Source organism: Polyodon spathula, chromosome 3 (genome assembly GCF_017654505.1).
Source record: "Polyodon spathula isolate WHYD16114869_AA chromosome 3, ASM1765450v1, whole genome shotgun sequence".
Taxonomy (NCBI): domain Eukaryota; kingdom Metazoa; phylum Chordata; class Actinopteri; order Acipenseriformes; family Polyodontidae; genus Polyodon; species Polyodon spathula.
The window spans coordinates 25,797,315-25,822,756 of NC_054536.1; the positions used below are offsets into that span (position 1 = coordinate 25,797,315).

At 38.7% G+C, this 25,442-nt stretch overlaps 1 protein-coding gene across 1 annotated transcript; it reads left to right on the plus strand.

Moving 5' to 3' along the window:
- The first annotated feature begins 205 nt into the window (after positions 1 to 205).
- Positions 206 to 25,173, plus strand: LOC121312912 (acidic amino acid decarboxylase GADL1-like). The gene is made up of 15 exons (XM_041244818.1): positions 206 to 343; positions 4,456 to 4,622; positions 4,950 to 5,076; positions 5,467 to 5,557; positions 6,029 to 6,138; positions 6,310 to 6,425; positions 7,050 to 7,129; positions 7,239 to 7,293; positions 8,870 to 8,986; positions 9,464 to 9,528; positions 10,829 to 10,910; positions 13,314 to 13,513; positions 15,555 to 15,606; positions 15,910 to 15,999; positions 23,725 to 25,173. The coding sequence occupies exons 1-15, from the start codon at positions 325 to 327 to the stop codon at positions 23,896 to 23,898; spliced, it is 1,545 nt and encodes a 514-aa protein (XP_041100752.1). The 5' UTR covers positions 206 to 324; the 3' UTR covers positions 23,899 to 25,173.
- Positions 25,174 to 25,442: the final 269 nt, after the last annotated feature.

A 25,442-nucleotide genomic window follows, 5' to 3' on the forward strand; every position in this document is an offset into this window, starting at 1 on the left:
CACTGTACCATATTTCTGTATTTATTTAAAATATATCTTTCCAACCTTGCATTACGTTTAAAGAAAATGTGTAATTTGAATTTAGCATTTAAACTTACCCCTCGCTGGAAAGATACCAAATCACTCTGTTTTCTTCCATGACACACCCCTGTCCAGAGCACAGCTTGACTCAATGTGACGCAACCTGCCAGATCAGGCCAAACGCTTCCTATAAATAAGCGGACAGCAAGTGGTCTCACATTTATTTTGAGAGCCGTTAATTCCGCGAATATACAATATTCAAAAGCACTTACCAGGATTTCAATCGAGATTAACCCTGCAAACATGAGTTCATCCATACGTGGTATGTTTATATGTTCTTATTCGTTCTAGAATTACATGTTGCGTTAAACGCACATAATATATATATTATATATATATATATTATATATATATATATATATATATATTATATAATATGGTTCAACAGTATAATGTGGTTTTGTTCAAAGAAAACTTTATGCTTTCTTTTATTCCGTCCTGCCATGTTTTTCTTCAACTTTTTGTATAACATATAAAATATTGGCACGTGTCTGGTGTAAATTGTGATGTAAAACATCGGTAGTGCAAAAAACGTGAAAAGATTATAGTTTTATAAACCGGGTTCAGAGGTGTGTGTATTGAAATTAAATTGTATATATTTAAAATGAATAGTCTGCTGTGCAATTATATATAATTTGTAGAGCCGTGTAATTCTTGCCACCTGTTGTACTTACAGTAGGTAATATGAAACGTACACTCAAGCGATTGAGACAGATAAAGTAATGGTCTTTCAGTTAATTCATTTTGTTAAACTAACTAATTTTCCCCCGTGTAACAAAACAAATAAAAAATACAATGTACTACAATACTGTATTGCTCAGTGTGCTTGGTATAGCATATATCTTTGTGAATTAGTGGAAATATATTTTAGAAAAACAAGAGAGAACAACAAGAAGAGAAAAATACATAACAATTTCAACTTTCTGCCTTTTTCATAAACTCAATTTATACCTTAAATCCTTTACACTCAAGGATAGATAATGTTGTCAATGTTTGATTTATGTACTGTACAGTTTAGGCAGCACCACCAGTCCCTATGTACTGTATGGTTATTACTGTAAAGCAGACTGCGTCAGTGGTACACACAGGTACAACAGAGTGTGAGTCATGCCATACATATTGATATCCAGTATCCTGATATAACATACATTATCACACATTTTACAAAGCAACATTTGAAGCTGATTGTGTGACTGCCCTTTAGACAGGATAATATGTAGTCATAGGAGAGACCTAGTGAAGGAATGTGCCACATTAAAATCAGTACCTTTTGTTTGACAAATATGTAAAATGCAATTAATAATAATAATAATAATAATAATAATAATAATAATAATAATAATAATAATAATAATAATAACAATAGTACTAGTCATTAGCAATCCTGTTTTACTGCTGTACAGCCAGTTGTTGGGTTCACTGGTTCCCTGTTTTAATAATAGAATGCAGTAAATAGTATTCCTACCTAAGTTATTATTGAAGGTATTACTGAACAATTTTGATGTTTAAGTGTTTTCCTAACAGCAATTATTATTATTATTATTAGTATTGTTGTTGTTGTTGTTTTTAAGTAGCAGTAAACCAGTTTAAAAGTGCTAAATACGGTTAATGTCTACACTATGCAGCTTTTAATACCGGACTGGAGAACTAGGCTTGAGACCACCTCAGGGGAAAGTCTCGAGGCTGGTTCTAAATTAGATCACATCAGGTAGTGCGGTTTGTCAGAAGTGTGGACGCTGTAATACAGAACAAAATTTTTGGTGTATCCCCCAATATCCCAAAGTTGCTTCAGATATATTTTGGCACGTGGACATCACAAACACAGTATAGTAATCTGTCGTGTATATGCCTGTCACATATCCACCCTAACCGTTTATCTGCCATGATCAAGCTCTTCAGCAACATTGCTTTATTATTGGACAGAGAAGATTAGTTCAGAGACTGTAGGTCCTACGCAAGTTTTAGTACACTGTGTTGTAGGTGTTCTGTGCGCTGCCATTGCTGGTAGTGTCACGTGAGCTGTTCAGTGTGTTGATATGTAAATAAATCCTGTTTGCCTGCAGGGTGTATCAACTTCAACCTCCGCCTCGATCTCCTGCTTGTCAGTGAATGCACACACCCACATGGCAGGCGGCTACCCTGTCACAAGCATTAATACCCTGTATCTTTCTAAACAAAGGATTTAGGGGAGAGCACTGATAAAAGCAGAATCTCAAAACAATGACTGTGTGAAAATAGTAATTGTTCCAGCTGTGTATAATGGTCTTTAGAACAGGATTAATTTATCCACCTTTTTACATATCCGCTCTTACTCTGGTCCCACTGCACGTGTGTGGTGTCCATTTTAGGACTCCCTCAGTCATCACCACTCCTCGAGTCAATTGTCACCCCTCTCCGAGTCAATCGTCACCCCTCCTCAAGTCAATCGTCAGGTATCAGTTCTCCTCCAGTTTTTTTTTTTTTTCAGTGAGAGTGAGGGGTTGGACGGAGTCGTCTGAATCACCCAATCAAACAAGCGCTTCTGGTGCTTCCATTGGATGAAACAGATGTTAGTGTAGCTACGTTTTTACCTTTCTTCAGCATTTCATATGTATACTGTAAGCGTTTTAAAAAATACTTACGATGTGCAATTTCATTATTTGAATTTGTTGAGATTGAAATTGTAATCTCAGCATACAGCACTGGGCATAACTGTTTTTTTTTTTTGTTTGTTTGTTTTTTGTGAAGAAAACCATTACGAGTAGACATTTGTGCCTGTGTGAAGGAAAAGCAAGCTTCTCCCATGTACCCCATAGTGCGTGTGTAATTTAGATTGCTTTCTGTTACATTTTGATGTGTAAACCCCTTTTTTTTAAGAATTCATAATATGAAGACATGATTTTGTTTTTATAGAAAAATGCAAACTTAACTTTTATTCTGAGTACCGCTGCTCTGGGTTTACCCAGTCCCTACAAAAACACTCACTTTATTAAATCAGAAAATGATTAATGACTATATTTTTATATAGAGCTTTTCATCTAAGACATCTCAAAGCTTCTTACAATTTAAATCCAAACAAATTCAAATAATGAAATTGCACATAATAACTTTTAAAGTATGTTTTAAAACGCTTACAGTATATATATTAAATGCTGAAGAAAGGTAAAAATGCATGCACCAACGATTTACTCGAGGAGGGATGATGATCGAGTCGAGGAGGGATGATGATTGAGTCGAGGAGGGATGATGATTGAGTTGAGGAGGGATGATGATTGAGTTGAGGAGGGATGATGATTGAGTCGAGGAGGGGTGATGATTGAGTCGAGGAGGGGTGAGGATTGAGTCGAGGAGGGATGATGATTGAGTCGAGGAGGGATGATGATTGAGTTGAGGAGGGATGATGAGTGAGTCGAGGAGGGGTGATGATTGAGTCGAGGAGGGGTGAGGATTGAGTCGAGGAGGGGTGAGGATTGAGTAGAGGAGGGATGATGATTGAGTCGAGGAGGGGTGATGATTGAGTTGAGGAGGGATGGTGATTGAGTTGAGGAGGGCCCAACTCCTACATTTCTCTAACTCCTAATCCTCCTGACTACTACTCTCAGCTCCTCCCCACTCCTAACTTGAACTACCTCACCAACTCCTAATTGAGCTCCTCCCCACTTCTAACTAGCTCCAGTCCCCATTCACTAATTCAGTTCCCCCCACGCCTAACTCAGCTCCTCCCTACTACTCACTCAGCTCCTCCCACTACTGAGTCGAGGAGGGGTCAACTCCTCCCCAGGGGGGTTTACAAATTCAGCTAGTCACCACTCCGTAACCAACATGAGAGGGTGAGTTGATTGACTTGAGAGGTGAGGAATGAGTCGAGGTGGGGTGAGGATTGACTTGAGAGGTGAGGAATGAGTCGAGGTGGGGTGAGGATTGACTTGAGAGGTGAGGAATGAGTCGAGGAGGGGTGAGGATTGACTTGAGAGGTGAGGAATGAGTCGAGGAGGGGTGAGGATTGAGTTGAGGAGGGGTGAGGATTGACTCGAGGAGGGGAGACGACTCAGGATGTCCTAAAATGAATTTGCTCAAAATGAGGGCAGCAGTGTGATATTTTCTACTAGAATTGGTTAAAATATCTGTTTTGTATTAAAATTCAAAGATAAAACAAACAGGACCTTAAAAGCAAAAGTAAACTGTTCACTTTAAGTGCATAAAACTGTCCCCTCAGCAAGGTTTTTTTTATAAGTTGCCAACTGCAGTGCTACAACAACATAGCACTTGGTAATCATCTTTAGCATATTGTATTTCATATAATAATGGACGGTCTTGGGTGCTGGTGACAGATGCCCCCAGTTTCCCTGCTATAACTCAGTAACAGATGGCATGGTTCGTTTTATATCTCAACAGAGAATGGTAATAGCAGTAAGCCAGTGAAGAAGAACGCAGTCCTGGTGGATGGAGTGTATCTGAATGGCCCCATCATGAATTCCAAGGCTGGAGAGCGCTTTGTGGAGGAGGCCTTCCCTATCATCATGGAGGAGGCTATAAGGAAGGCCACGGACGTAAATGAGAAGGTACATTTTGTCAACAGTGAGTGGGAGAGAGACACAGGCAAGTTACATACATGTCAATATGGTGCTGGCGGCTTCAGCATGTCTGGGAGGTTTGTAAAACAGGAAAAGAAGGGGTGATTAGTTTCCTCTTACTCAGTTTTTTTTTTAGCCAAAGCTCCTGGGCTTGATGTCAATATCATTAAACAAAAAAAGAGAAAATCCTAAAGTTTTTGTTTGGGAGGCGGGGCGGGGGACGGGGTGGAGTGTAGGTGAATAGCAGTTGACAGTGGGGGATGTTGGCTTTCTTTTTAATGTTTTTAAGTGATGGTTTCCTCCTGCCTCCTTCAGGTGTGTGAGTGGCAGCCCCCCGAGGAACTGAAGCAGCTCCTGGATCTGGACCTGAGGGAAGGTGGTGAAGCTCCCCAGCAAATCCTGAAACGCTGCAAGGATGTCATCAAATACAGTGTCAAAACAGGTAAGCCGATACAGGTGTCTTTGTAAAATATTCATAGGGTTAAGTACCAAACAAACCAGTGATGCCAAATGAAATTGGAGAAGTGCTGAAAAAAAAAACTGGCATAGAAACGGTTACCTATAATGCCATTCAATCTTATGTTTAGGACTAAACATAAATCATTTTCAAATGTTTCTTCATTTATAATATTATTTATAAACATTCTTTTTAAAGGCAGCAGCATTATTTTTAAAGTCTCTTCCATGTCTAAAAATGAGCCCTCTCTTGTTCAGAATTAGTATTGTAGATACCAGTGGCCTTCTATTTTTTTAATATGCAATTTTTATATTTTCATTTTGCTTCTCTGTTAATAGGATTTTTTTTTTAACCAACAATTTCCACCTTCCACAGGTCATCCCAGATTTTTTAACCAGCTGTATGCTGGCATGGATCACTACTCACTGGTCGCACGCTTTATCACAGAAGCTATCAACCCCAGTGTGTAAGTAGTGTTTTTGTTAGTTTAGATTATATTAGCAGGCTATTCTGAGTTTACAAAGAACATGAAAACCTTGTACTGGATCAAACACTTAATAAAAAAATGCCTGATATGACAACATTTATCTCTAGTTCCTCACCGTATACACTATCTGTGGTAACTGTTCTTACAGTCCTTGTTCTTATTTCTTTTTACAAATTCTTGTGCAATATTTACAGTATGTTACAATATTTAATCTGCGTTTTAATTTTGGAATGTTGATGGGAATTCAAGTGGGCGGATTTGACCTTATACAATGCAGCTTACCTAATAGGGTTTACTCCATGGGGTCTCGCAAACACTTCCAAAACACACTGCTGGTTATAGACAAGAGCTTGTGGGTGGCTGCACTAAACCTCCTTTATTCATGCCTAGCTAGTAACTTGGAAAGTTGCCTCCTGTTTCATGGTCTTAACATTGATATCGTCAATGCAGGTATACATTTGAGGTGTCCCCAACCTTTGTGATGATTGAGGAAGTTATTTTGAAGAAGATGATTGAATACGTAGGCTGGAAAGAAGGAGGTGATGGTATCTTCAGTCCAGGTAAGAGCCTGGGTTCATCCATTGTCAATAATTAACAAGGCATTTTGTAGGATGTGTGAATAACAGAAACTGTTCCTGTTTAGAATAATCAATCCATAATAATTGCAATAAAAAATGATTCCATACACTTCTAATGTTCTAATTCTGGCTCTGTTTGCTTGTTTGCAACAGGAGGCTCTGTTTCCAATATGTATGCTGTGAATCTGGCCAGATACAAGCACTGCCCCAGTATAAAAGACGAGGGCCTTTCTGGTATGCCAAGGCTGGTTATGTTCACTTCAGAAGAGGTATGTACACACAAATCATTAATTTCTACTGGCCTGTATTCTGGCATGTCACAGGAACTCAATTGTCAAATATATTCAGACATGTTGGGGATCAGCTTGTCATGCCGCTGTCACACAGATTCTTTTTTTGCATGTACATGTGTTGGAAATAGGACATGGTGCCCTACTTTTTGCATGGTACCGATAGTTTTCATTTTGTATTCATGTATACCTCTACCATTTTTTTCATATTGACAGTCCATAGATTAAATCAGATTAGGGCCAAACTAAACTAAACTCATTACCCTCCTTACATCGCTGATTTATATTTCCAGATAAAAAGTGCCATATATAAAACCACACCTACCAACAAGGCAAATATTGCCAGGACAAATATTTAGAGCTCAATCACAAACCTCACCTAAGTGCAGGTGCTGCAGAAAGTGCTAAATTATTTCCTATATTTGTTAAAGCAGCACATAAGATTTTGCATGCAAGAAATTATTTAGGTTGTTAATTATTAGGTTAATTATGGGGTTGGAATTGATACAGGTGGCCACTCAGTTGTGTATCTGTATTTGTTTAATTGTATTTATCCTGTGAATATGCTGGACTAGATTACATATAATTTTTTAATTCTTCTAGTGCCACTATTCAATAGGCAAAGCTGCTGCCTTCCTCGGTATTGGCACAAAGAACGTATATGTCGTCCCAGCTGACGAAAGGTACGATTGGAGGGAGGAGAGAGTAAACCATTGAACCGTGCTGTCTCTGTGTTACCTACTGTGTGAGTCATATTGCCTGTAACTGGAGTTTTAAATCTGTGTCCTTTAGAGGTAAGATGATTCCAGAGGAGCTGGAGAAACAAGTCCAGCGAGCTGTGAAGGAGGTGAGAGTTACAGAGCAAGAAGGAAACCTGATAGAGTGCTGCCTATGGTAGCTGATGTTATAGCATGCTCTTGAAAGTATTTGTGAAAGCCTACACTGTACTTACCATGCTTTTAAAAGTCATCCCTGTTTCTATGAGCTTTCCTTTCAAAGTATAATAGTCAGAAGAATGTAATGAAGCTAGCAACTAATATCGACCATGATTTTCTTATGTTGAGGGCCATGGTTGCCGCATCTACTGATGAACCAGTACATTTGACTACTTAACTTATTTTAAAAAGGTTTTACCACATAATTTATGACTAAGGCCCTGTCCACACTATGCCTTTAAACAGTATTAGTTGCCTTTAAGCCAGTTTAAATACGGCTAGTGTCTACACTACGCAGTGTTTAATACTGTACTCAAGATTTGGACTCGAGACCACCTCAGGGGGTAGTCTCGAGACCTGTTCTAAATTAGATCCCATCAGGTAGTGCAGTTTGTCAGAAGTGTGAACGCTGTAATACCGAACTACATTTTTTGTGTATCCTCCAATATCCCAAAATGCTTTTTGATCTTTTTTGGCGCGTGGACATCACAAATACAGTACTCTGAACAGGCACCTGAAGGAGCTGAGAACAGCTATCAATACTGCTGTACCGTATACAATTTCTGGGGCTTGTTGTAAAATCATGGATCGTGGAGTGATGTGATCAGATGCTGAAATCTAGGCATGTTGATATCTGGAGCGCCAAAAAAGATCAAATTGTTCAAGGAGAACTTCAGAGTTCAAAACGAAATGCACATATTATGATAAAATGTACCTCGTGTTTTTAAGAAAAAAGCCATAACGTTCATGCTAAGAAGCAGTGTGTATTCTGTGGGCACGGGCTCAGTATTTACCCGGTTGTAAACATAAATACAGTGCAAGGTGGGGTGATGTCATATTAAGTTCAAGAGTCCATTGCGCTGCTAGGAACTGTAACCAGACTATTTTAATAGTGTTTGTACGCATTGAGCCCAACTAAACATGAAACGGTACTTTAGTGTGGATGCTTTGATCTGGATTAATTAAAACTTTTTTGAGTACGGTTCTCCATATCGGCTATGCAGTGTGGACTGGGCCTAAGTGTATGAAATTACAAATGGACCAATACATAGGTTAACATATCCATGCTGACAGAGTAGTTTTTCAAACCTCAATTTATTGCTTTGCATAGGAGTACATGCAAAACTGAATTAAGCTGCAGGTTATAGTAGCTTCTAAATTCAACTCACAAAAGTAGACACATGTAAACACAAGGAAGAAGTCAATTGTTTGCTTCTGACCCTTTACAAAAAAAAAGCCAAAAAAAACCACACACACATACTCCCATCTTAACCTACTGTCAGTTTTATACTTATTTGCATTTGAAGAACGCTCGCAAAGTGTGTATTGTTTCCAGTGAGGTGGCCTGAGGAGAAAGAGTTTTAATCAGCCTTTTTGATCTTGCATACAGTGAATATACACCTACTGAAAGAGCAGTCCTGTAATGAAAACAGTGATGTGCTTTCCTCATATGTAAGTCAATGACAGTATTTTTCTCTGTCATTGCAGGGGGCTGTTCCATTCATTGTCTGTGCCACTGCTGGCACCACAGTACTGGGAGCCTTCGACCCCCTTGAGAAGATTGCAGACATCTGCCAAAAGCATGGACTCTGGTTCCATGTTGATGTGAGTTTGCAGTATTTTGGACATGCTGTCTATTCCAGAGTATGATCCAAGAAGCTTTTGTCTTTTGGAATGCTTAAGAAATCTGATGTCATTGCAGTCTCAATTCCTGCAGTTACAGCACTGGCAAGCTCTGGTAATGTTGTGCATCATTCTGGTTTGTAAAATTAAGGTTAAAGAGCTTGTTCCCTTTTATACTATAATTACAATAAACTAATAGACAGAAATATACTGTCTAAGAAATCTTGTTACTAGAATTGTATGCACTTGATTTTTTTTGTAAATATTTAAAATGAGGCAAAATCCCGTTAATGTATAATTTATAGTGACTCTTGATCAAAAGTTCAATTGGAGTTTGGAAATATAACAACTTGTGTAACCTGTTTCCAGTCATAATGTGTTAAATATAACAGAAAAACCTATAGAACTGCATAGCAGCTCAAATCTGCTGTATTTGAATGTGTCTCCATTCATTCACAGGCATCGTGGGGTGGGGGAGCTCTGATGTCAAACAAACACTGCCATCTTCTGAATGGCATTCAAAGGTATCGATTTAAGCATACTTCATTTATTCCGTTTAGTATAAGCTGATATATTACGCTTAGCCAATACTGATTTTTACATGGGGTTGTGAGATATATATGCTATATAGTCAATTATACATTAATATCATTGTCATTGTTTTCTGATGGCCTGTGGCAGTGTGTCCCGCTGTGACGGTCTTCCTCGTGTCACGTGTGTGGGTCGCCGCTGTTCAAGCATACAGAGAGACAGATGTTGAAAATGCTGGCACAGGCGTGTAGGTTTTATTAACAAACAAACAGAAAACGAAAGTAAAATAAAGGTGGTCATGAGACGTTACCAGCGATGGTAACGCACAGAGGACCAGTACATCACACTGTACAAAAAGTGCAAAATAAAACACAGCACAACAAACTATAAATCAAAAGGTGCCGTGAAAACGGCAGGCCTTGCAGCAGCCCCGATCACAGCGATCACCATGCTTTTATACTGACACTCCGCTGAGACACGCCCACCCGCCTGCTGGAACAGCTGATTGCTTTCAGCTGCTGCTCCACGCAGACGGGTAATCGTCCCCGGCGGAGCGCCACAGCAGCTAAACAATTAATTAAATCAATATATTAACCATTAACCCAAAAACATACAATAAACTACATATTTCCCCATGTGCAGGGCACACGCTTTGCCACATATCCTCCCGCTCAGAATGGAACCCATAGGGGTCCATTCGACAAAACAAAAATCACAAGGGTGGGTGGGAGGGAACATTGGAGCCAGGCGCAACCTCCATACCATCACCAGACACCAGGCTCCAACGTTAGCTCAATAATATCAACATCGCTATAAACATGCACACACATACAACCATTATCCACATTAACACTAATTTACTATTTTCATTTCCCATCACCATCTTTATTTAACCTTATAATATATAATTCCTATAATAACCATTCCTAACATCACAAAAATAGTCAATCCTTTCACATTACCAATCACTATCATTCATACAACCCATAACTTAATAATCTACTAACACGTAACAATAATTAACAACAATACACCCACAATTATTACCCCCTAAACCCAGTACTTACTGAACCTGACGTCACCACCCACACGCCGTACAAGGTGTGGCAGATGGAGGGATTTGAAGGTTTTCTCATTCAGTATCTTGAGTCTCTCTACTTCTCTGACATTTAGTTTGTAGATAACACTGAACCCATATTCATACATGTATTTGTGATAGCTCTTAAGTGCAATTTGTGTTTATCGCAATTGATTTGTTACACGATCTGAGCTGAGTTCCTTTTCCTTTGACAGAGCTGACTCAGTAGCCTGGAACCCACACAAGATGCTCATGGCTGGTCTCCAGTGCTGTGCGTTCTTGGTGAAAGACAAGACAGTAAGTGAACTCCTATAGTGTACTGTACAAACTGACTTCTCTTTACCGCATAAATAAACTCTCACAATTAACTGGGGGAAACAGGGACACTTATAGACCCAGTCAGGTTGTAAACTAACAGCAGTAGTCATTGAGGAGGACTGCAGGAGATAACAGACTGTTGAATTTAAAACACCCTTAAATATACTTGTCAACTGTGCTGTTTGTTGTCTATGAAATTGACCTGATCCTTCGTGTAAAGTTAGTTACCAATGTTATAAAGACTTACTGTATATCCACAACATGTCTGCCAACAAAGTGTAATATTCTGACCATTGGCTTATAGTTCTTTGGGTATGCTGCTCCTATTCACCAATATGGCAGAGCTTTGTATCAGAATCTTCTCTAGCTAAATATCAGGAAACTTTATTAAGCCGTTCTAACATTAAGTGCACTGATGTCTGAAGCATTTACCCCCCAAAGTGCATTATTTTCATACTTTATTTTCATACAGTACAAGTTCCTGTGTCCACTTGGAAACTTGACACAAGCCTTTGTCCTGGGTTAAACTCACTACAAATACCATCAGAGCAGTAAAGCTAGCTCCTCTTTAGACTTTTTGGGAAAGCAAAGGTTACAAAATCGCCAGGGACTGTAACTGTGGATCCCTGGAATTAATATACTGTATACAATTAATCATTTGCATGTGAATTCCTACCAGAGGCAGTTAGGATCAGAAAACAAAAACAGTGCATAGATCTTTAAAACAAGCTTATACTCATCAGTGACATTTAAATCAATATGGAAGTGTGCTCTCTAAAGGTAAAATATCTGAGGAGAAGAGATCTTCAGGAGATATTGAACACCTGCCATGGCTTTCCATAGCTCTCAGTCATAATGCTACCTCATCCTGCAAACAGACAAAATTCTAGTGCAGGGGATTTGTATGGAAGGAGGGTTAGGATAGTGAAAGATTAATAGAGAGATTATATTTCCTTAGTAAATACTCTTAGTCAGTAGAGATCAGAGGGGTTCTACATGGAAGAGAGCGTTGTTCATGAACATCTATATGAAGAGAGCATTGATCATGAACATCTATATGAAGAGAGCATTGTTCATGAGCATCTATATGAAGAGAACATTGTTCATGAACATCTATGTGAAGAGAGCATCGTTCATAAACATCTATATGAAGAGAGCATTGTTCATAAACATCTATATGAAGAGAGTATTGATCATAAGCATCTATATGAAGAGCATCGTTTATGAACATCTATATGAAGAGAGCGGCGTTCATAAACATTTATATGAAGAGAGCGGAGTTCATGAACATCTAAATGAAGAGCGCATCGTTGTGACAGAGAGATAATGGATTCTAGTCAACAATCTCCACCCAGCCAAATAAAGAGCTGTTTTACCATCAACTATCTTGTCTGTTTATCCTGAGCACTGCATCACCACTGCACCTGGACACTGCAAACCACTTTGCCACAATCGTTCATGAACATCTATATGACGAGAACGTCGTTCATGAACATCTATATCTAAAAAAAACCTGCAATGGTAACGGCTCAAAGTTGGGGCTGTCAAGCACTTATATTCAACAGATTCACCAAATCACTTTCTAGTACAGTACTGCTTTTTGAGTACATAATCACTGTACCAGTAACTAGCATTGATACATTGTTTTAAACATGTGCAAGGTTTTCTGCACTGAAATTAGAGGAACATCTAAATATAGACTACAGTATATATTACTGGTTGACCTGTTTTATTTTTAACCCAATGACTACCCAGTAACCCCAGTAACCCCTCAGACTGGAACAGTATGTAATGTAGCTACCAGAAACTGAAAAATGTGACATGAAAAATACTGTAGTACTATTATGGCTTCTGGTAGTTTCTTTGATTTTACATGATGTTAAATAAAAGATCTAAGTTAAGATGGAAAACTTTTGGCCGTAACTGTGCTTCTGTTTATACTTTTGTATAAGCATTTAAGAGTCTTAAATTAGACAATGTCAATTTCAGGAACTTGTTAAGTTTTTATGGGGGAGGCTGTTTTCAAGTGGTGAACCTGTGGTTGATAGTCAACAGTGTTTTCCATCAGATTGAAATAACATACACAACCCACAACCAACACTTCAGCATGACACATTATGGTAAATGGGCACATTATTTTATAGTTTGAAGTAAAACTATGAGAAATGTTTTATTTATCTCCAAATTTTTGTGTTTATTTTTTTTGTGTTTACAGCAAAATATATGTAATTTAAGATATTTATCATTGTTTACTATAGGTTTTATCCTGCGTTACCTTTCTTAACCATGCTTGCTTCTATGCATGAACATTTGTGATTTTCCGTTATATGCTACAGTAGACTTTAAGGTAAGAAAAAAAAATCTCCCTCCTTCTTGTCTCAGGGCCTCTTTGAGAAGTGTCACTCTTCCCAGGCCTCCTACCTCTTCCAGCAGGACAAGTTCTATGATGTCAGCTATGACACAGGAGACAAGTCAATACAATGCAGCCGGCGGGCAGATGCCTTCAAGTTCTGGCTCATGTGGAAGGCTGTAGGAACCCGGGGTCTGGAAGACAGGGTCAACAGGGCTCTTGCATTAGCCAGGTAAGTGTGGTGGCATCACCCAAGAGTTTCCTTAACTTTAACTTTGCTTCCCAGAATCAGGCCTATTGTTATACTTATGATATGCAACCTATATGTTATTTAGGCATTTAGTTTAGTTTGTACAATAAATACATTTTAATCTACAGTGCATGATATTTTTTCTAGCATTGTTAATTTATATTCTTTGGAACTTTAAGGGATTTGTGGCTTTTTAGCTTCAACAGGGTTGCAATTTTTTTGTAAAATAAATTACATTTCACATAAACATTGGCTTGTGTGTTGCATACAGTAAGGAATTTTACAAGAGGTGCTTGTTATAAAAAGCATTGTACCCGTAATTACCCAGTATTATAAGTGCATGATATACAGTTTCTTTATGGCATGGAAAATATACTGGGTCATCATGAGGCCAGGCAAAGAATGACTGCCTATGTGCTATGCAATCCCCACTAAACTCGTGTGCATGGAAAAATACAAGAAACAGTTATGTACTGATTGTGCAAGGCTGCATTAAACCTCAGAAGATGAGAAGGGATATGGATTACCCTAGAAGGATAGCTGTTGTCTCTGCTGCTTTGAATAGAAGCCACTCATACTCACATACAAAACTTTCCACTGTCTGTGTGCACGCTGTCCCTTCTGTGGTTCACAGTGCAGTAACAGATGCTGTGATGACCCACATGGCTCTACACACCATTCTAAGTGGATTTTTTCACTCTCCCTCACTGGTAGCTGTCACCATGTGATCATGCACTCTGCAGACAGCAAGAGATTAATTATGCAAAGGCAACTGTTAAAGTACTGTGCTTCAGCTTTTAAGGTTGGGTCTATATTCAGAAGTCCCCCAGTGACCCTTTCCTTCTGATTGGGGATTTTCCACTGAAACGGAGAGAAGCTAAGCAGGTCTCCTTGTATTAAATATTACACTGATCTCTTCCAGAAGCAGCAAGTGCTCTGCTTTCAAATCAAATTAATTTTATAATCCCCTGGGGCTTTAAAAAAAAAAAACATCTTTTCATCTTTTAGCTTGATTAAAATTATATTAATAGATACTACACCTGTAAAATGACGTTTGTAAAGGAATAGTGAAAGCATGGTAAAGCACTGGTAAGCACTGTAATTCCCAGAGAGGAATGGTAAAGCAAATTTAAAAACATAGCAAACCATGGTCAGCTATGGTAAATGCATACTATAAACCATGATAAAAGCATGGTAAAACTGGAAAATGACTGTACACATAAAATAAATCTTAAACTAATCCTGAAAATTGTAGTACCTCTTTCGATCACCTCACAGCACTTGCATGCTTTTTCCATCCTTTATCCCTGAATTAAATGATTCAGGATCACTCTACCATGAGAAGGGCACACTAAACAAATTCTGGTTTCTAGACTCTTTGCAATCTGTGTTGTTTCAGAAGTAAGCAAAAAAAAAAAAAGCTTCTTAATCCTGGGTCCTAGTTTTACTTTATAGAAATGGGGCTGTTAGACTTAATTTTCCAGGAATCTATAGATATAATGAGCCTTCATAAGGCTGGATGAGCCAGTCTGGGAAAAGCTTTTTTTCATATGGATGAGTGAGGAAGCCGAGGCACAATGTCCTGTATATGTGTTAATAAGAGTTTGAAAACTGCATGAACCAGTTCGAGTTCAAAGACTGCATAAGTATAATGCCACGACTAAAATATAAGCAGTACATAATTTTCTAAATTGACAGTTATTTCTTTGTCAGTTTTACTGAGATACAAATATCATTATGACTTTATTTTACATACTGTACCAACTACAGTAATAGCAAGACCCATTTGAAAGGGATTGATATTACTGACCCATTCTGATTACATGACAGCGCGTCTGCCCAAAGACCACTTCTGCAAATAGAGGCAGAAACTGAAACCCTGAAGCAGCTTTTTTCAAAACAATGTGTTGAAACAAGGTAGAGTAGATATATATGATTCAGTGTTATAAGTTTAATGTTTTGTTTTTTTACAGTTGCTGTTTGCATTATTCTGTCAACAGTATTGATTGTGCTCATATTACAGGTATTTAGCAGAAGAAATCAAGAAAAAAGAAGGGTTTCGTCTGATTTTGGAGGTAGGTTTTATAAAAAGTATTTTCAACTTATACACCCCCCTTTTTGTTAATGTTGAAAGAACAACTTACCCCAAAACTATAAACCTCACAGATTCGGAGTTCAATCGATAATATTCTACTGGTAGATTCTGAACACAGAATTTAGAATGTTTGCTGTAAGCACCATAGTAACCATAGAATAAAAATCTCCAAAACAACACTGCTGTATTTGAAGAACAAACAGATAAAGTGAGGAGGCAAACAGCTTTTGCTCAAAAGAGCCAACTTGTATGATTCTGTATTTGTTTGTATTTATTTTTTTAGCCAGAGTATGCAAACGTGTGCTTTTGGTACATCCCACCCAGCCTGAGGAACATGCCAGATGGCCCAGAGTTCTGGAAGAAACTTCACCAGGTAAGCAGCCAAAAATTGTAACAGGGACATTTCAAGCAAAATAGAAAGGAGTTCAGTTTAGAAATGAAGAAAAACAGTACTTCAAGATCAATGGAAATTTCCAACCAGTGACATGAAACTGAACGATTGAACACAGGAAGCCCTGCACCTTAGATCTTGCCCCAAATTATTTTCAGCACTTTCTTTTTGATCCAGGTTGGTGTTCTGTTGTATAGCCAATAAGCGAAAGGGAAATTGTTTCAGATTTAAACAATGTCATATCTATATCTATATCTATATCTATATCTATATCTATATCTATATATATATATATATATATATATATATATATATATATATGTAAAAACTGCAGTGTACAAACTTGAAGGCATATGAAAGAAAAGGTTTTCAAAAAATGTACACAAAAAGTTTACTTTTCTTTTTAAACAGCTGAAGAAGGGCTTTTGCCCGAAACTTCCTGAAAATAAAAGGATTTTTTAATCTTTTAAACTTTTTGTGTACATTTTTAAAAAACCTACCCCCGGACTTGCTCAACAGGCTACAGTCCGACGAGTGCGTGCCGGGGTACCTGCGTCCACTTCTGACACCAAAGTAGCGATCTAGGTTCCCATAGACAGGCTCCTCACACAGGACTAGGCAATCCACACACAGATCTTTTAGTTACTGTACTTGGGTAAATGAACTTCACTGCATCCCTTCTTGCATTATTATTATTATTATTATTATTATTATTATTATTATTATTATTATTATTATTTAATACTACTACTATAACTACTACTAATATTACTAACAATAATAATGAATTTATTTAGCAGAGACCATGTAGTAATGTTTTCTCTAATATACAGACATGATTAGAGACATACTTCTGGTTTTATTTCTAATGAAAGACAAGGATTTTTCGCTTTATATCAAAAATTTGACCACAGGACATGCATTAGGTATGGTAATAATTACATCTCTTCAGCTGAACTCGTGCCTGTACTAAGTGTGATTTAGTATTACTGTTGAACTCATTTAGAAAAAAGCCCCACCTAAGTGCAGGCATGTTTGGCATTTCAGTGAGAATAGTGCGGTGTGCTACACCATTTTGACGGCAAAACATTATTTGGTATTGTGAAGTATTGCCAGACAGTGATCATAGATGTAAGTAAAAGAGATTGTTTACTACCATCTCCTCAGTTATTTTATACATTGACCGCTGAGCTGGTAAATCTACACATTTACTGGTTAATCTATAAATTTACTGAATTTACACATGAACCAACACACGCACACACACATGCACACACACACACACACACACACACAAACACACACACACACACACACACACACATATATATATATATATATGAGGAAATATCTGCAGTATCTTCAATGTGCCAGCAGATGACAGCAAACAGTAGCTAAAGGTACATTTCACTCAATGGTAATTATGAAGAAAAGTTGTTCAACTTAACATGATAGGTGATATTTTTTGGAATAAAAATAAATAAATAAAAACATAAAACAAAAGCAGAAAAACCAAAAAAAAAATCCCAGTAACTTACAGAAATGATTAAACAGTAGTTCAAAAAACAAACATTTTGAGTCTTAGGGCTGTATTTAGCGAACTGCTGCATTAGCGAACCGTCGTGGTAGCGCACAAAATGTGATTTAGAAGTTGGGTCTCATAGTGAATCCTGCACCCAGCCAATCAAAGCACAGTGGGGAAGTAAGGCTACAACCAATAAGGATTCAACATTCCCTTTAAGAGCACCTGTGCATCTGCGATAGCAAATGAAGGGCATTTTGAAACCAAAATTAAAACAAGCAACCCAAGTTGTCCAGCAACCCAAGTCCAGTTATGCCCAAGTCCCTCAAGCAAGGCTACAAAATACAAAAATAAGTACTCTATAAGGCTTTTGTCAGCAACCTCCATCACTGGGGCTTCACAAGTTCAGCATCTGCTTCTCTCAAACCCTGTAATTTTTCCTCTGTAAGTTCAACATCACATCCATTATTGACAGCTATGTTCACTTCTTAGGAGTGTACCGTAGTGTTTCTCCAGAGACATCCAGACACAGGAATTGCATTTTGAGGATTCAAAATGTTCTATCAATTACAGTACAAGCACATTTAAAGGTATAGTTCTACCTCTGTTAGGCAGGGGTCGTGGTTGAGCAGCAGTGTAGGTATCTTCCGCTTCAGCAGATACTTGTTGTCCCCTATCAGCCAGCCTCTCAGACTGTCATCCTGCTGAAACGCTGCTGCCACCTGTGAATAAGCGAGGATAAACGAGTCATGACCGGAGGCAGGATAGCTTGCATGGACATTTTTGATGTAGTTGTTGGCATCACACACTACTTAGGTCAGAATAGATCCCCTTACGATTTATTTAGATATGCCTATTCTGTGTTGGTGTGCGTAGCTGCACGTGTGCAATCAATGGCTCCCAGGACACCAGGAAACCCATATCTCCCAGGAAAACCCTGCTTTGTATTTTGTTGCAGCTCATGAGAGACAGGGAAATTGATTAATTCTCCTGCCCGCTTTACTAAAGCTGCAGTTATATCTTGCAATGCACATGATACAGCCGACTGGAACGAGCCAGTGGCATAAAATGTTAGTGCAGCGGGTACCCTTAGTGCTGCAGGCAAAGTGTGCTCTCCTTCCAGCTCAGCCTGAAGCAGTAGGCATATGTCACTGATTGTTTGTCTGTTGAGGCCAAATTGCTGCATAGATTACAAAAGGGCCCAAAATTTGGAGTTAGTGCGAACGTAGTGAGTCTAACTTGTGCAATAAATCTAAATTACTGCTCCATTTACTAACAGAGAACGCATTAATTTACGTGCACAGTGTTTGGCTAATTTACATGCCATACCGTGCACGCTACATGTATTGTGAGTGATAATTTAATGTGCACGATAATGTCAGAGACTTACCCGTGGCCACCGTGATGTCAAAAGCCCCAGCAGTCCAGGCATATCTTTTGGTCAGTAGCTTATTGTGAAGGGGACAGACAGAGGCAACGTAAAGTGAAACTGCACTGCTTACTTTTTGATTATTTATTGTTTCAATTTTTAAAATTTAGTAATCACCAATTATTTCATTATTTTCTCCCAATTTGGCATATCCAATTATTTTTAGGTTCAGCTCACCACTACCACACACGTGCTGACTCGGAAGTGGCGAAGATGAACACATGCTGTCCTCCGAAGCGTGTGCTGTCAGCCAACCGCTTTTTTTCACACTGCAAGCCCACCATGCAGCCACCTCAGAGCTACAGTGTTGGAGGACAACGCAGCTCTGGGCAGCTTACAAGCAAGCCCGCAGGCGCCCGGCCAGGCTACAGGGGTCGCTGGTGCACGGTGTCAAAAAACACTTCCGATCAACAGTAAAGCAAGGAAAGCTCACTGCCTTTGCTGTATTGGTGATTGAGAAAGAAGTAAGCCACAATAAACTGCATTTGACTGAAGGTAGCCAATCATCCATACATTTAAGGCCAGTCGGTAAAAAAAAGAAAAAAAAAGTCACATTTACAAACGAAATAAATTAATGCCCTTGATTTTGAATCGAAATAAATATGGTATATTTTTTTGTATTGTTTGCGGTTTTCCCAATCAGTTTGAATGACATATACCAGCACCTTATGTGATGGCAGTGAAAAGTATCAAAAGAAGAATGCCGATTAACAATATTGTGCTGAAATTAGTACGCGCGTTCTTCAACCAAGTTGCCAAAGCACAGCTTGCAATACTTTTTTTGTTATTGGAAATATGCTGGATAGCCTGGATGGAATTTATGCAGTAACAAGTGACTGACTTGACGGTTCTTAGACGGGATCTGGCAGCTGATGAAAACTGGCACAAAAGTGCTCTCTTGTCTAGACATAGCGGAGAGCCACGTTTCCTACACTTGCCAAGCTTGCCATTAATATGTTGGCTTTGCCACACAGTACTGCAGAATTAGAATGAGTTTTTTTCTCAGATGAACCTTGTTAAAACAGATGTAAGAAATCAATTGTCTACAGAGATTCTGAATGGAATTCTGACTATCAAGACTGCTCTTAAAAACAGCACCAGCTTCAGACCAACGGAGCAAATGATCCAGTGTATGTGCAGATGTGTCCATTTATGGCCATATGAAAGAAAATAAGACCCAAAGAAATGTTAGTTCACAAAACCAGCACATTTTATATTGTGTTTTATTGTTTCTATTTTTTTTAAAAACAATGTCAGTAAAAAAATAGTGTCTCTAAAATAAAGGCAGCTGTAAATCTGTATGTCAGTAAAAACTAAATTACAAGGCTGTCAACCCTGATTTGGCTACACAACAATGTACACTTATGTCTTTACATTATATACATATGTTTGAGCACCTTCCTATATAGAAGCATCACGTTTTTAGATTGGATAGCAATCAACATATGGTGCTCTTGTCCGTATTTGAACTGCTGAATTTTTATTCAGTAAATTGCGAAAGGTGATTATCAAGCTCTGCTATGGAATTTGATGTAGGGTTCAGGTTTTTTTCTGAATTTATTTTGAAATGTATTTAGTGCCGCATTCAAATAAAATGTTTCTGTCAGATTCGGCCAGTCGTTCAGTTCAGAACAGAGTGTGAAACTCTTGTCATCATAATTAATAACTAGAATTTGGCATAATTGACTGTTTCTGATCAAAACCATGTATAATAACTTAAAAACTAAAATTATATATTTTGCAAATTGGTGGAGCGTGAGTTAAGCTAATGTATACATATCTGTATATTTGTTGATATTCATATAAGAAGATAGGGGCCAGAATTGTATGTTTGCCAAGGGCCCCCGTGATGGGTTAATCTGGCCCTGCATGTCAATTGAAACTCAAACGTTAGCACTGTTGATGGTTTTGATATATTTGTTTGGAAATGAGGACACTGCCCTAATGTTCAGCCCATGTCCAGTGCTAACACTGACTCGCCGAGTGGGAAATAAAACATGATAGAACATATTTATTAAAGGTGCTTACATTGTTGCAAGTGTAGATCAGACTTAGCCTATTAGGATGACAGCTTGGCTGCCCTGTAATTACTACCATAGAACTATGCTGTGCAGGAGCCTGGAACTAATTTAACAGCAGGAGGCCAAAAATGGAGGAGTCGAACAGTATGGAAAAAAAAAAGAAATACAGACTATAAACCGATCACATCTTGTAGCTTTCCCAGACCTGTTTTTTTTTTTTTAAACTAATCTGTTATGGTTACACTGAGCCATCTCATACATCTTTAAATGTATAGCCTGTGGGACTGAGACATACATTAACAAACATAAACAAGTGAAGTGCTGGGTGCAGTTTTGTCAAGGCATTGGTAGGCGAGTACAAGAGTCTTGAACTGGATGCGAGCGGTGGTCGGGAGCCAGTGGAGTGAGTAGAGCAGTGGAGTAGCGTGGGAGAAGCGAGGCAGAGAGAACACCAGGCAAGCGGTGGAGTCTTGGATGAACTGGAGCGGACGGGTGGCGGACGCAGGAAGGCCGGCCAGGAGGGAGTTGCAGTAGTCTAGGAGGGAGAGTACCAGGGCCTTGACGAAGAGTTGTGTGGAGTAGTCAGTGAGGAAGGGACAGATTCTTCGTATGTTGTTCAGGAAGAATCGGCAGGTGTGTGCAAGAGTGGAGATGTGCTGGGAGTAAGAGTGGCAGGGGTCCAGGGTTCTTGGCTGAGGAGGAGGGAGAGAGCGTGGTAGATTCCAGAGGAACGGAGATAGAGAGAGATCAGAGGAGGGGGAAGATGAGGGGAAGAAAAGGAGGTCAGATTTAGAGAGGTTGAGTTTGAGGTGATGCTAGTGCATGCAGACAGACAGGTAGAGATACGGGAGGGGATTGTGGGGTCAGAGGAGGTGGAAGGAGGGGAGGATCTGAGCAGCATCAGCATAGAAATTGTATGAGAAACCATAGGATGTAATGAGGGGGCCCAAGCACCCAAGACTGATCCATGGGGGACTCCTGTTGAGAGAGGGTGAGGTGTGGAGGTTGAGCCACGTCGGGTTACCTGGTAGGTGAGTTCGGAGAGGTAGGAGGAGAACCAGGCCAGAGCAGTGCCGGAGATTACCAGGTCAGCGAGAGAGGATAGGAGAATAGAGTGATCGACAAAGTCAAAGGCTGCAGAGAGATCGAGGAGAATTAGGACAGAGGAGAGAGAGGCAGCAAGGGCAGAGTTTATCGAGTTAGTGACAGACAGGAGAGCAGTTTCAGTGGAGTGAGCAGAGCAGAAGCCAGATTGGAGAGGGTCGAGCAGGGAGAGAGGTTAGACAAGAAAGCCGAGAGCTGGCGGTGTACTGCCCGCTTGAGGGTTTTAGAGAGGAAGGGTAAGGGGGAGAGGATGGTAGTTCTGAAGGGAGGTGAGGTGATAGAGGATTGTTTGAAGGCAGATGGAAAGAGGCTGGAGATTAGAGAGGTGTTGAGAATGGAGGCGATGAAGGGGCGTTGAGCAGGCCGTAAAGTTTTAAAGACTTAAAGTTTCTTGATTGGCTTTTCAGTGTTAGTGTAACATTACATTTCTAATAAGTTTCCTTTGAAACATTTCTGAAGGGACAACACACATTGTAGCATTGTCTACTTAAGGGGTCCCTTTCAGAGGAACTATACAGCATGAATAGCCATTGGCTCTTATTGGTTTACAAGTGTTTAGTTAAAAACTTGAGAAGCAGGAAGCGTGAATCAACAGCTTTTAGGAATTTATAGCCAGGAATGTAAAGAATTTAAAAAATAGTGCCACCTATTGAAAATATTTTGCTATTTTAATAGCCTCAGAGGAGCCACATCTGGTTTGGATAGGTGTTTTAAGTGCTGGTAGTTGGACTTAAATTATTATAAATCAGCAATCAATGACAGTGACACAAGTCATGAAAGTCATGAAGTCAGTTACATTTACAGAAGGGTTACGGAAGGTTTGGCTTCTTAATGCCTTGGCTCATGTACTTAGTAGATGTATCTTTCAGTGGAGCCAGCTGTACTTGGTAAAATTGAGGGAATGTCAAGCCGTCAGGAATGGTGCTGACCAATCTGTAGCTCACCCTCATGCATGAAGCTTTAGAGACAATCATTCTTAACAGTGCCAAGTCCACAAGACTTTGCTGTTTGTGTTTTGGACAAAACCAAGGCTTTCACCTTTCTACCAAACCTACTGGACTGGAAATGATTGCCAAGGACTTGTACAATATATGTGTGAATCAAAAATCATTATCTGGCATTTAACAACTCACCTATGTATTTAGCAAAATGGGTTTTGAAAGTGTCACATCTGATCATTAGACATTTAACATATATGTGCAGAAGTAACATAGCAATGATACTCAGTGGTTCAGACAAGAGAGGAAAGACAGAACCATCAGGGACCGTCTCTCAGGCAGAACTGTTTATCAAATCTATGTTTTTACTATTGAAACTTTAGCTGTTTAGCTAAGATGGCAAAACATATTTTGACTTAATTTTCCAGCTGGCCAACAGTTAATGGAAAATAATTTACACGATAATACAAAAGTCCTGTTTTGAATTACATTTTGACCCCAAAAAAATGACAAGCTTTTTTTGGTATTTTATTAGAAGACGTAGCAGTTTTAGAATACACATTGACCAGTAAGAAGTATTTGCTTGAGGTCGGCAGATATAATTTGTTTTCGGAATGGTTGACGGCTGTCTGAAGATGGGACTGGTTAAAGCGAGGACTGGACTGACTGTGTCTCTGTGTTGTCTCTTGACAGGTGGCTCCAGTGATCAAGGAGAGGATGATGAAAAAGGGATCAGTGATGGTGGGCTACCAGCCTCACAGGGACAAAGTGAACTTTTTCCGACAAATTATCATCAGCCCGCAGGTGAGCCGGGAGGACATGGACTTCGTGCTGCAAGAGATTGAGGCCCTGGGCAAGGACTTGTAATGGCTTGGAGCCCAGCTCCAGGAACATCGTGTTCAGCCTGTTTACACCAGCAGCCATCAAGGACAAGCCTTACCTTGAGGCCCACACTTGAGAATTGAAAAATCCAAACAACAGTAGCAATACATACAAGAGTGAAAGGGAGATTTGGTGGGGGGGGGGACGGGGGACTGTCCGGTTAGTCAGTACTGTGCACAGTTAGAGGTGTGCAGATCTAAATGAGTCAACGTTATAATTAGTTAACATTTTATTAAATATTGGTATATATTACTTAATTTTAATTATAGAATTAGCTTGTTTGGACCAAGAACAATCCTACTAATGCAAATATTGACTAAAGCAAAACATGCATTTGTCTTCCAAAGCCATATCTAACTGTTACATTTTACTTGTATATGTTACAGTTACAATATACAAAGATGTTACAGGCTTTAGGCTGTTAATATGATTTGCTCTGGTGGTATAACCCTTGCATTACCTGCTTAATATTTCTAACTGCTAATTGATCATTGTCCTTGTAATGTAACACACACACACACACACTTCTTATAACAATAACAATATCATAATACAGATTTTAATGTTTTATATTGTGTATTGTAAATTAACATAGTGCAGTGGAGTTCCTGTTTTTTGTTTAGAGTAGGATAACAAGGTTTCTTATCATTGAAATGATTTAATCAATTCCTGCTGGACTTTTTAATGTTCAGATTCAGCCTTCTATCCCCATTAGTTTCACACCACATGAGGCTGTCTATTCAGTAACATTTAACTTAGGATTTAGTTGTGTGCATCTATGTGTGCATCTAATGAAATGTTACAGGACTAAATCAGGAAAATATAGAGGAACATAGGGGTAAATAAGATGAAAAGTAGTTTACAGAATATTTTTTGCTGTTTTAGATTGTATCATTTTTATTTAAAATTTTGTGTGGTTTTCTGTAAATTATTATATGTATACTGCTGAGCTACTTAAATTCTAGCCAGGTATGTTTTAAAGAAATATGGCATTCCTTTCTTGTTGATCTTAGCTGTGTGTAATAATCTCTACCAGCCAAGATCACAGCTACGATCTGGAAAAAACTATCTGAATTAAGTAAGATTACTTTTTTTTTACATCTTGTTCATAGAAAGAGTTAATAAATAATATATCATTTCATAGAATGGAGAATTAAATGTATTTATTCAAATAATGCTTTATAAAACATCAATGAATTCTGATGTTTAGCTTATGATGAATTGACAGATTGTTGTTCAAAATAAAACCTGCTTCCTTAATTCTTTTGAGTGTCTTTCTTGTTTTGTATTGAGGGAATTATCTTACTTTTGACGTTCCTTCAGCACGTCCTAACACCACACTAAATGCCAGAGGCATGGCTTCAGATTCCATGTATTTTACATAGGAAAACATTAACTTGTTCACCCAAGTCCAAACCAAATGGTCTACAACAACACCAACGTAAAAAATGAAGGCGTTTAAATAAAGACTACATCACTTTAAACACTTTCAGAAATTCTAAGTTAAAAGTCAAGTACCTAAGAACAAA